Here is a 10,947-nt window from a genome sequence, read left to right as displayed (position 1 = left end):
TATGAATAGCTATAATAACTATATTGCTGATTTCTGATGGTATATTGAAAGGAATAGTTAATGCTTAAAATTTTTTATATTCTAATCAATTTTGCATGCTCGTGTCTGGTAATCTGGGCAGCTGATTTGAAGGTAACAATATGTAATGAAATTACCATGGTGAATTCCTACCATCTTGTCTAGTGAAACTCTATTATCTCTAACGTTTTATCTAGTAATTATTTTCTTATTCTCTTTAATGGTTTGAAGAATCTTCCATTCTTACTTCTGGTAATCTGAGTAATGTAGTTGAGCATAGCGATATGTAATATAACAACCACTGTTAATTCGTATTATTTTGTCTTGAAACCCTGTATCACTGTAAATGTTCTTGCTTCAGTTTGTTTATGTTTGTGATACTGGTACGCTGCTATTGTTCTATTTTTTGTTTGTACCTCATTTACTACTCTCTTTAAAGTTAAAAAAAAAAAAAAAGGTAAAAAAGAAAGGGATGGAGCCAGGAGTGGCGGTACATGCCTACAATCTCAAGACTTGGGAGGCTGAGGCAGGAGGGTCACTGTGAGTTCCAACCTGGGCTACATAGTGAATTCAAGGCCTGCTTGAACTACAAAGTGAGACCCTGTCTCAAAAAATCAATCAGTAGGATGGATGAGCTTTGCCTTTACTTTATATCATTCTCTGTTTTGATATTGTGGATCTATTACTTAGGAAAATTAATTTTTACTGAAATAAGGGGAGCTGTTATTTTGAAAAGTTGTAGTACTTAAGGAAGACTAAACTGAAGTCATGAGTAACACACTTTTATCCATCGTTGCTTGCAGACCATGTATCAGCTTCCCCTGCCCCAGTGTCCTGCCTGGCGCTTTCTTTCAATCCAAGGTCACAGTTCACTTCAGAATTCATTCATTTTTCAAAGATTTAATCTTTGAGTAGCCTAGTGTTGATAATTACCTTCCTTTTAACTTTAAAGAGAGTAGTAAATGAGGTACAAACAATGAATTCATTCATTGCTTACCTGACCCTGCTTGGTGGAATACTTACTTATTGATTGACACAGCACCTCAAGTGTTATTTTATTCTTTTAAATTGCCTAGGTTTTCTTTTGCTTCCAGAAGGTTTTGTACCTGCTTACAGTAAGACACAGTTAAGGATGCGCATGATGAGCACTGTCGATACGGAGATTATAATTACATAGCCTAGTATAGTTCTGTTGTTGAGCCGTGACTTTAAGTGTCCAGGAACTGGCAAAAAGAAAAAACTCAAAGTTCTGTAATTGTTGTGACTTGACAAAATGACATATAACCACAGCCTTTTTGTTTGTAGAAATATTTTTCTGATTCTAAGTTTTCAGAACTTGTTTCATGGACCCATTTATACAGTGTACTTTCACGGTTGCTTCTTGTTTTTGGTATTTGTGCCCTGCCCAACTAAATTATAAGCTTCCTTAAGACAAGCTCCATTTTCTTTCTTTTTTTTTTCAAACTCCATTTTCTGGTATTTGTGTTCCATCTGTGCCTAGAAAATGTACACATTGTTGTGGCTGAGATGATAAATTAAGCAACAATTGCAGCACAGCCACATCTTGTGGATTATGTTACCATCATTTTTCAAAGATTTAATCTTTGAGTAGCCTAGTGTTGATAATTACCTTCCTCTTCCTCAGCAGGGAATTGTCTCTGATAGCCTTCCAAAAAATCATAATTTACTTCTTTGCATGTAGCTTTTGCTGAGTTCCGTCGTCTGGTAACCCCTAATTTCTAGTTGAGTGCGTAGTATGAAAAGTTGGAAGCTTGTTTGGACCTTCGTTTTCTGAAAGTCAGATCTTTTTAAATATAGCCTATACCTTTTCCTTTGTTGTAGGCCAGGTTATCAAGGCCTGGGACATTGGAGTGGCCACCATGAAGAAAGGGGAGCTCTGCCATTTGCTCTGCAAACCAGAATACGCCTATGGCTCGGCCGGCAGCCTCCCTAAAATTCCCGCGAATGCAACCCTCTTTTTTGAGGCAAGTGTGTGTGGGGCTGCCCTGCCAGCGTCTGCTGCCCTGCAGGGCTGCCTTGGAGCAGGAGCCCTGCGCTTACCGTCTAGACTCTTATCCAGCGTACTTATTTTGGAGCTCGGCCTTTTGAATTGTTTCCCACAAACCCAAGGGGTGTGTGCCAGTGTGTTCTTAGAAATGTGCGCCTGGAGCAGAGAGGTCATAGCCAAACAGACAGAAGACACTGGACTCAGAAATAAAAGCTCTGGTCAGCAGTGAATGTGACATACTCAAAATTGACAGAACGGAAGTGGTGGAAATAAATGTTGAATGTGCCTGTACCAAGTTGTAAGGTACTTTTAAGGCTTATAAATGTTAATAAAGATTTATAAGTGTCACAGATTTCCCTTCTTTAGAAGCAGTAGGTGGTGACATGTTATTTGTCCTGTGTTGAATTCATCACTCATGTTTGGCAAAGCCTGATTTTAAGACCTATTCTAATGAGGTGAGATACACCTTTAGTCAGTAGGAGGCCAGCTTCCTAGGATTTATTCTCACATTTTTAAAAAGGGAACTTCATAAATCTGGGGTGACAGAGTGGTGGCCTTGGAGTCAGACAAAATAGTTGTGCGCCGGCACCTTGTCGCTCTGGCTCTCGGCCCGCAAGGCCGTTTTCCAAGTATTTCCTGCCTGTCTTTGCACGGCAGCCCCACAGGATGTAGTCCTAGACATTATCATTACGCAGAGCTCTTTCCAAGTACTGAAAACTACAGTGTTCCTTTCCTCTACTTTTCTAATAACTGCAACGCACAGATTTAAAAAAAAAAAAAAGCCTTATTTTGTGAAATGAAAAGCAAATTAGTTGCTTTTCCCTTTACATGTGTTACATTGATTTTGTTTGATCTTTTCCTGTTGAATCTCTTTTCCCTTTCTAGATTGAGCTCCTTGATTTCAAAGGAGAGGATTTATTCGAAGATGGAGGCATCATCAGGAGAATCAAGCGGAAAGGAGAGGGGTATTCCAACCCGAATGAAGGGGCAAGAGTGGACAGTAAGTGTTGCTGTGAGGGGGCTGCCCCTTAAAAGTTGAAATCCATTTATGCAGATGACATGGGATTTTTTTTTAAAAGTCTGATAATGGAAATAAGCATACTGAATATATTGCAAGAATAGTTTTAGATTCAGCATTCATTTAATGGCTTCATTTAGTAAATATTAATTTAGTGTATGTGTGCCAGGCACCCTGCCGCCCTCTACAGACTCAAAAATGAATAAAAACAATCACAACCGTTAAGGAATCCTCAGGGTTTGGACTCCGTGGGGTGCCAAAAACTAACCCTAGCGTTGCCTTACGTATCTGTTCATTTGTTTCTCAGTAACCTCGTGAGATGAGCTTATTGTCCCCAGGTGAGGAAGGTGAATGCAGAGATGTCACTCAGACTGTCTGAGTTCAGAAGGTTACTAGACAGCCACAGACTGTAGTCCTCTTCAGGACTCAAACCCCTGTACGACCTTGACTGTCATGATGTGACACAGTTAATCGTTTAGATCAAAATTGATTCTACCCTAAATCAGAAGACCCGGGTTCAAGTCCTGCTTTGCGAATTATTGAGCAACCCAGAGCTCCTTCATTTCCTCTGTCGTTCACTGGGAGTAAGGACACCTCTGAGGACTGGGGTGATGGGGGACTCTTCTTCCATTCTATTCTGCTTATCACTTCATATTTCAGTCAGCATTGCCCATCGGTCCCCGTGCGCGGTGAGCGCCTGAGGACCCAAATCTCCCCTTGCCTTTTTCGGTTTCAGCTACAGTGCCTGATGCATTTGTTCAGAAAAGGCTTCTTATGTTATAAATGTCTAAAAGATGCCATTAACTGAAGCTGAAATCCTTCAAAAGGAAGTTGTGAAAAACACAGAAATATTTCCATTCAGAAAAAACAAAAAAATTAAAGCCAGCATGATTGAGCACACCCACAGTCCCAGCTACTCAGGAGGCCGAGGCAGGAAGATCACTGTGCTCTGGAATTTGAGACCAGGCTAGGCAACAGAGCAAGACCCTGACTCAAACAACCAAACAAACAAACAAAAAACTAAACCATTAAATAACAGCATGAACTATTATTGTATAAGACCTACTTAAAATGACAATTCACTTAAGACAGATAACTAGAATATTTAAATTTCTTGTTCATATTGTGTGTACTACTTTGGATCCATGTTTCATTTCATTCCCACAAGTCAAATAAATTACTTCAAATTTAGTAGTTGTCTTTTATGTTTTATTAGAAGCAGTTATAAATATTTTAACTGTGATGATAATGTGTTTAGATCATTATTATTCATGCTAAGTTTTAGATTAAATGAAGAACTCAGATGTTCATGGGAGAAATAGATCCAGGCCTGAGGTCAAGAGAGGGGATTCCAGGGCTGGCTCCAGCCTGAGCTGGCTCTGGCCTCACTTCTGGGCATTTGTGATCTTCTTAGGTGATAGGGCAGGGCCAGACCATGTCCTAACCATGGTAAGATTCTAGATTTTTGTGAAAGTTATAGGAATGATTGAAAATTATCTTTACTGTATTAACAGTCACTTAAAAAGCTTATTTATGTCTTATATTTTAAATTTTATTATGAAAATTTGCAAATGTATATACAAGTTTTTTCTTACAATATAGGAACTTCCCAGTTCAGTAATTTATGTTTTTAAACTGTAGGGTCAACTAAAAGGAAAAATCTCCTCCAATTATAGACTTCCACTATAGAAATGGACTTTGCAGTAGGCTAAGTTAAGTCTTATTTGGGGTAATGTTTTCAATAGTAGTCATATTTTTAAATTTTTTAAAAATAATTTTTAGACTTACGGAAAAGTTGCAAAACTGTTACAGAAAGTTCCCTTGTATGCTTCACTCAGCTTCCTGTAATGTTAAGATCTTACCGCGAGCCACAGGACGTATATCAAAATCAGGAAATTAACATTAGTGCAGTATTAGTGTTCTTTTCTGGTCAAAGATCAGATGTAGGATCTAGCATTGTATTTAGGTGTCTTGTTTATTTATCCATCTACATACCTATACAGCTACCTGAACCCAGGGCCTGAAGCCAGGGCCTTTACACTAAGCTACATCTCCACCCCTGCCCCTTTTAATATTTGAAACAAAATCTCCTTGACTTGTCCAGGCAGGACTCAAATATGTGATCCTCCTGCCTCAGCCCCACCAAGTGCTGGGGTTACATGTGTGCTGTCCTGTCTCTATTCCCTTCTAATGTATGAGAGGTTTTAGTCTTAGTCTTTCATGACTGAGGATTTTGAAGGCAACTGGCTATTTTGTAGAGTACCCTCCAATTTAGATTTGTTTTATGTTTTAAATGATTAGATTGAAGTTGTACATTTTTGGAAAATACCATATATGTCATGTCCACCTCAGTTCAACATCAGGAGGTCCATGATGTTGGTTTCTCATTACTAGTGGTGATATCGTAGGTCATTTGGTTAAGGTGGAGTGTGCCTTGTTTCTCTCCTGTAAAGTTACTGTTTTTCCTTTGTGATTACTAAGTATCTCATTTGGGAGAGGAATACCAGGAGACAGTGCAGATGGCTTGGTTTGTACCATATGAATCTTCATACAGCCATTCCAGCATCCGTAAATGACTTTTGTATATAACAGGTATTACTGTGGAATTTCACCGATAGTAATTTTTCTATTTCCATTTTCCCTCCATATTTATTAACTGGAATTTTACTATAAGGAAGAGCTGTCCCTTCTCCCTTATATATCTTCAGTATCATTATGCATCTGTGGATATTTATTTGCTTCTGTAAGTTTCTTTCTATTACTTTTTTCTCTCTCTCTCAAATTGCCTAAGATTTGATTATTAGAAACTCCTGTCATGTTCTTTGAACTTGCCCCCACTGAATGGGGGGTGCTGGTTATTGTTTTTGTACTTCCTTACTTTTTTCCTTTGTCTTCTTTTGCGCTACTGGGGTCTGAATCCAGGGCTCTTACAGAGAAGTACATACCCAGCCCTTTAATTTTTTATTTTGATGTAAGTTCTCACTAAATTGCCCATATGAGGCTTGAACTTTCAATTCTCCTGCCTCAGCCCCTGAGTACCCTGCATGACCACCACACCCAGCTCACTTCCTTACCTTCTGACACCACAGAATGCTCTAAGCGCTCCTAAAATTTCCCTCCCCTGACCCTGGAATTGGCCGTCTCTCCTGGGAGCGCCGATTCCTTCTATTGGAGACCTGGGTGGTGGTGCCCTGTGGGGCGGTTTCTTGCTTCCCGCACATCTCAGCAGACAGAGCTCGGAGGTAGGTGCACACCAGTGTGCACTTGCATGTCGGTCTGCAGCTGTACTGAAAACCACGCTGACGGCTCCAGGGCACCACACGGGTTTGTTCTGCTCTTGCTCATTTGCAGCTTTTCCCTGCAGTGCATCTGCAGTGCATTACTCATCTGTGCAATCCCAGAATACTCATACAGAGTTTCGGAGTTGCTAACCCACCTCCCCGTGAAAAAGACATTTTCTAGGTTGAAAGTACTCGTGTGGATCCTTTTGTCGTTAGCCTTCCAGTGGACATCAGAATGGTTTTTCAGCTTTGGCACGTGTGTTCCTTCTCACTCCCTTCAGTGAGCTTAGGTCACTCGTGTGTATTACAGCGTGGTTTCCACATTTGTTACACAGAAATGACCGGATACAAGTGTGTTTGTGTTCATATGGCCCCTTTTTTTACATAAAGGGAATCATACTAGAGATGGAATTTTCAGAATGTAGATTTGAATAGCCCTTTATGCAATTTTATTTTTTCCTGTTTCCAAATATTTTAAGGAAGAGCAATGACTAATCTTTTGTCTCTCATCTCATTAGAGTATACTTTCCTGGGAAATATAAAGTAAATGGTTTGTTTTGTTTTTACTTTTTCACCCAAAAGCCTTTTTTGGTTTTCTGGAACAAATCAGTTTTATAGCTAGTTATTGTATTATATTTTTATTTTTCAGTTAAGGTGTGCTGCCTTTTCGCTCTTCAGTGAGTTAGCCGTGTAAGGGAGGAAGACAGCTGCCTTGGTTCCTGCTCCAAACCAGGACCACCGCCTTCCCTCGCAGTTCTTCCAGTCTGCGTCTTCTTCATAGTGTCACCTGTGCTCTGAGGGTCCGCAGCTCTGCAGTGAAATAGCGACAGACCCTGGTCACCCACGGCCACATGTCACCACAGACCCTTAGAGCCCTGTGCTGGCGTTGCAGGCATGTGCCACCACGCCCGGCTGTTTCTGTACAAAGGGCAGGGAGGTAACCCTGCAGAGGCACACACAGGCTTTGGGAGTGACGGCATCTTGAATTATTTAAGTCTTGGAATCATTACCTAATGGTTATATGACTTTAGACAACACACTGAACATCAGATTTTCTCCTCTGGAAAATGTTTTACCCCTGCAGGCTGTTGTGACAATTAAGAAAATATATATTGGACACCTAATTTCTTTTTCCTTACTCTATATAATGTAGTCTTTTTTAAAAAACTGGGAATCGAACCCAGGGCCCTTGTACTGAGCTACATCCCCAGGCCTCTTTTTAATTTAAGTAAGTTTTTTGCTAAATCACTAAATTGCCCAACCTGGGCTCAAACTTGGAATCCTCTTGCCTCAGCCTCTGAAAATATTAGGATTATGGGAGTGTCCCACCATGCCTCCTACGTATGATCTGTATACAGTAAGTTTTACTTCCTTTAGATGGGCTTAACGAAAGAAATCCTTGATACCTCTATCATTTTCCTGTACATAATCCATCAGAAAGTCCTCTGGCCCTGCTCAGCTTGCCCCAGAACCCATGGTTAATTTGCCTCTAGTAACTGTCTTCAAATTAATTTTATATATTGGTAGATATAAGATCTATTACTAAGTTCTAAATCTAAATTTCTCTAGGTTTTGGGTTTTCAAAGAGTGAGGTACCATAATTCAGACTATTTTTCTAAATTGTAATCTTTTGTTTCCTTTTCATAATTCATCTCTGTGTAGAAAACAGAATTTATGATACCTTAAAATAATTTCAACTTTCTCAAGGAAATGTTGATTTTTACTTTCTATATCATGCCCCCAGTGCTTGCGAATCAATTTTAGGTATTATTCCACTATACTTTTTCTTGTGTTAACTCAGATGTAATTTTTATTCAGTGTTGTCCTTTTTCTGTTGAAAACAAATCACTGTGTTCTAAGGTCCTCTATTGCCGTGATGATGACTGATACTTCCGTCTCATACTTGGGTTTACTCGTCGGTAATGGCTGCATTGCCACTTCGAAGCTTTGCTTTCTTAGAAAATCCAATATGACTGACATAAGACTCTGAAAAGCTACCAGTTCCTCTTCCCCAGCTCCTAGCTTTTCATCCCCTGGATTTTCAACTTCAGTAGTTGAAACAGGCTCCTGAAAATGCTGGCTGTGTATGGTTTTCTTGCCTCATTTGAATGTAGACAATGCACACTGTTGGCAGAACGTTCAAATGCGAATATTTCAGCAGAGCGACTTGCAAGTTCAAGTTGTTGGAGAGCCTCCTTTCCCTCTCACCTCCTAAACCACTGAGATGTGGGTGGCAAGGGGAGGGGGGCTTCAATAACAGAGGAGAAAATCAATAAGCGTGCTAGGAAAAGGAAGACTAGAAGTGGGTCAGAAATCATGACAAATCCCAGGAATGTGTAAAGTAGATAAAACGGGAATGATGGGAACTAGATTCAGCAAACCCAGCCCAAAACAGGTGTAGAGAAGACCTCTGCAGAGGTACATACCGTTCTCAACAAGAGCGGGCAGAACTCCAAGCTCGCAATCAGCTGGTACGAGGGAGCCAGAACAGGCTATGGGGCAACTGCAGGATTGTTATAAAACAACATGGGACAGCTAGGCCAGTAAGCCTCTGTGCAGTTGCTCTCAGCTTTGGCTGAATTTTATCAGGGGAGCTGTTAAAAACCCTGATGCCCAAGCCTCAGACCAGTTAAATAAAAGTCCCAAGGGATGGAACTGCTGGCACACGTATTTTTTTAACTTACCAGGTGATTCCAGTCTGCAGATACAAACTGAAAACTATGAACCTAGGGTCTGGCTGGCTGTGACTTTTACTCTGAAGCTAATGCAAACAAGGCCAGGCTCCAAAGTGAAACAGGGAGCAGCCTCAGAAAACCGCAGGTGTTGGGGCCTGGACCAGAGAGCAACTACATAAAACAGATGCAGATAAAGTGTGAAAAGCCAGCTCTGTGCAACAGCAGATAAAACAAGGGTTCAGCTCCTGAAGTCAGACAGCAGTGCAGAAGGGCATCCCCACCTTCCTGTGTCTGTCATGCTTGGCACATAGTAACTACTCAGTAAATACTTGTGAACTCTTTACTCATAGGCCCCCCACAGTCAGCTCACCCTTGGGAAAAGGCCTGCCATGGAAACACATTCGGTGTTTATAAAAAATTGTGCCACAATCAAAGCACAAAGTTATCTCATGCCTGTAGTCCTATCTACTCTAGGAGGCTGAGACAGGAGGATTACAAGTTCAAGGCCAGCCTGAGCAAATTAGTGAGGTTCTGTCTCAAAATAAAATAAAAGAAGGATTGGAAGTGCAGCTCAATGTTAGAGCACTCTCCCAGCTTTCACGAGGCCCTGGTTTCAATCCCCAGTACTGCCAGGAAAAAAAAAAAAAAAAGGAAAAAATGATGCCAGGTAATTGTAATCATTTGATCATTCTGAACGTTTCCTCTATGCCCAGACAAAAAAATCATTACCAAATATGATGAAAAAATAAAAAGCACTAAGACAAACTAACAAAAAGTAGACAAGAACTTTAAAATACTGATTACTATCTTTAGAGATAGTTACAAGGATATTAGATTTGTAAGTCAAAAAATGAACTTCTCTAAGAAGGAAAAGAAAGACAGGAAAGTTTCTGGAATTAAGAATATGTTCATCAAAATTGAAACTTGGACTGAGAGAGGAAGAGCAGAGTGGGCTTTTCCTAAAAGCTAAACTGGTGACCTGAACAACAGCCAAGGATATCTCAGAACACAGAGGAAAACAAGAGATGAAGGAGAAAGAAAAATGAAAGGATGTGGATGACAAATCCAGAAGAGACAGTAAGCATCTAATCTAATCAAACACATAACAAAACTCCCTGCAAAAGCATTAAGTCTTAAGACTAAAAGGCAGACAGATAGAAGGAGTGATTTTTTCACCTAGATATTTTACCTGGTGAAATTTCTGAATTCCATTGCTTAAAAGAAAATTCTAAACTCTCACAGGGAAAAACAAGTTATATGCAAAGATACAAAAATTGTGTTAGTAACACTCAGTACTAGAAATAGTGCTTTGAGCAGTGTGTATACCGATCAGTATTTTGAACCTAGAATTCTGTACATAGTCTATTGTTTAAGTATAAGAACAAAATTAACCTTTTAGAATATGCAGATTTATGCCCTTCTTGAAAAAAAACTAGTATATACTAAAACATAAAAAATAAACCCAAGAAATAACAGTTCAAGGCATAAGAAACAGTAGTGAACAAAAAAGTAATTCCTGAATTGGATGTATTTATCATGAAAGATATTTGAAGTGGTAGGGCTATAATGTTAAAAATAACATTAAATACAGAAAATAGTCCTAGAATTCATTTGGAACCAGAAGAGACATAGCATAGCAAAAGCAGTTCTGAGCAACAAAGTCAAGGCAGGGTGCATCACAATCCCTAAATTGAAATTATACTACAAAGCTACTGTGATAAAAACAGCATGGTGCTTCCAAAAAAAAAAAAATAGAAAGAAAAAGAAAAAACAGACCTGAGGATCAGTGGAACAGATTAGAAGATGCATAAACAACTCTAAACGCACTTAGCTAGCTTATCTTCAACAAAAGAGCCAAACACCTTCACTGGAAGAGAGACCGCCTCCTTAATAAATGGTGCTGGAAAAACTGGCTTTCCACATGCCAAAGGCTAAAATTAAATCTCT

The 10,947-nt window shown here is 39.7% G+C and overlaps 1 protein-coding gene and 1 long non-coding RNA gene across 5 annotated transcripts in view; one reads left to right on the top strand and one right to left on the bottom strand.

Annotated features, from left to right (window-relative positions):
• The window catches only part of Fkbp5 (FK506 binding protein 5), a 103,360-nt gene that overhangs the window by 63,496 nt on the left and 28,917 nt on the right, over positions 1 to 10,947 (top strand). For all 3 annotated transcript variants that reach the window (XM_005389562.2, XM_013516903.1, XM_013516904.1), the window contains exons 4-5: positions 1,861 to 2,003; positions 2,912 to 3,026. In XM_005389562.2, the coding sequence (XP_005389619.1) occupies positions 1,861 to 2,003; positions 2,912 to 3,026 (258 nt within the window). The remainder of the gene's footprint in view (positions 1 to 1,860; positions 2,004 to 2,911; positions 3,027 to 10,947) is intronic.
• LOC102028797 overlaps positions 6,948 to 10,947 on the bottom strand; it is a 19,346-nt gene continuing 15,346 nt past the window's right edge. For both annotated transcript variants that reach the window (XR_001235065.1, XR_261843.1), the window contains one exon: positions 6,948 to 7,135. This is a non-coding gene — a long non-coding RNA (uncharacterized LOC102028797). The remainder of the gene's footprint in view (positions 7,136 to 10,947) is intronic.

Source organism: Chinchilla lanigera, unplaced genomic scaffold (assembly GCF_000276665.1).
Source record: "Chinchilla lanigera isolate Chin_1 unplaced genomic scaffold, ChiLan1.0 scaffold00036, whole genome shotgun sequence".
NCBI classification, from domain to species: Eukaryota; Metazoa; Chordata; class Mammalia; order Rodentia; family Chinchillidae; genus Chinchilla; species Chinchilla lanigera.
This window is presented reverse-complemented; position numbering and strand designations above follow the sequence as displayed.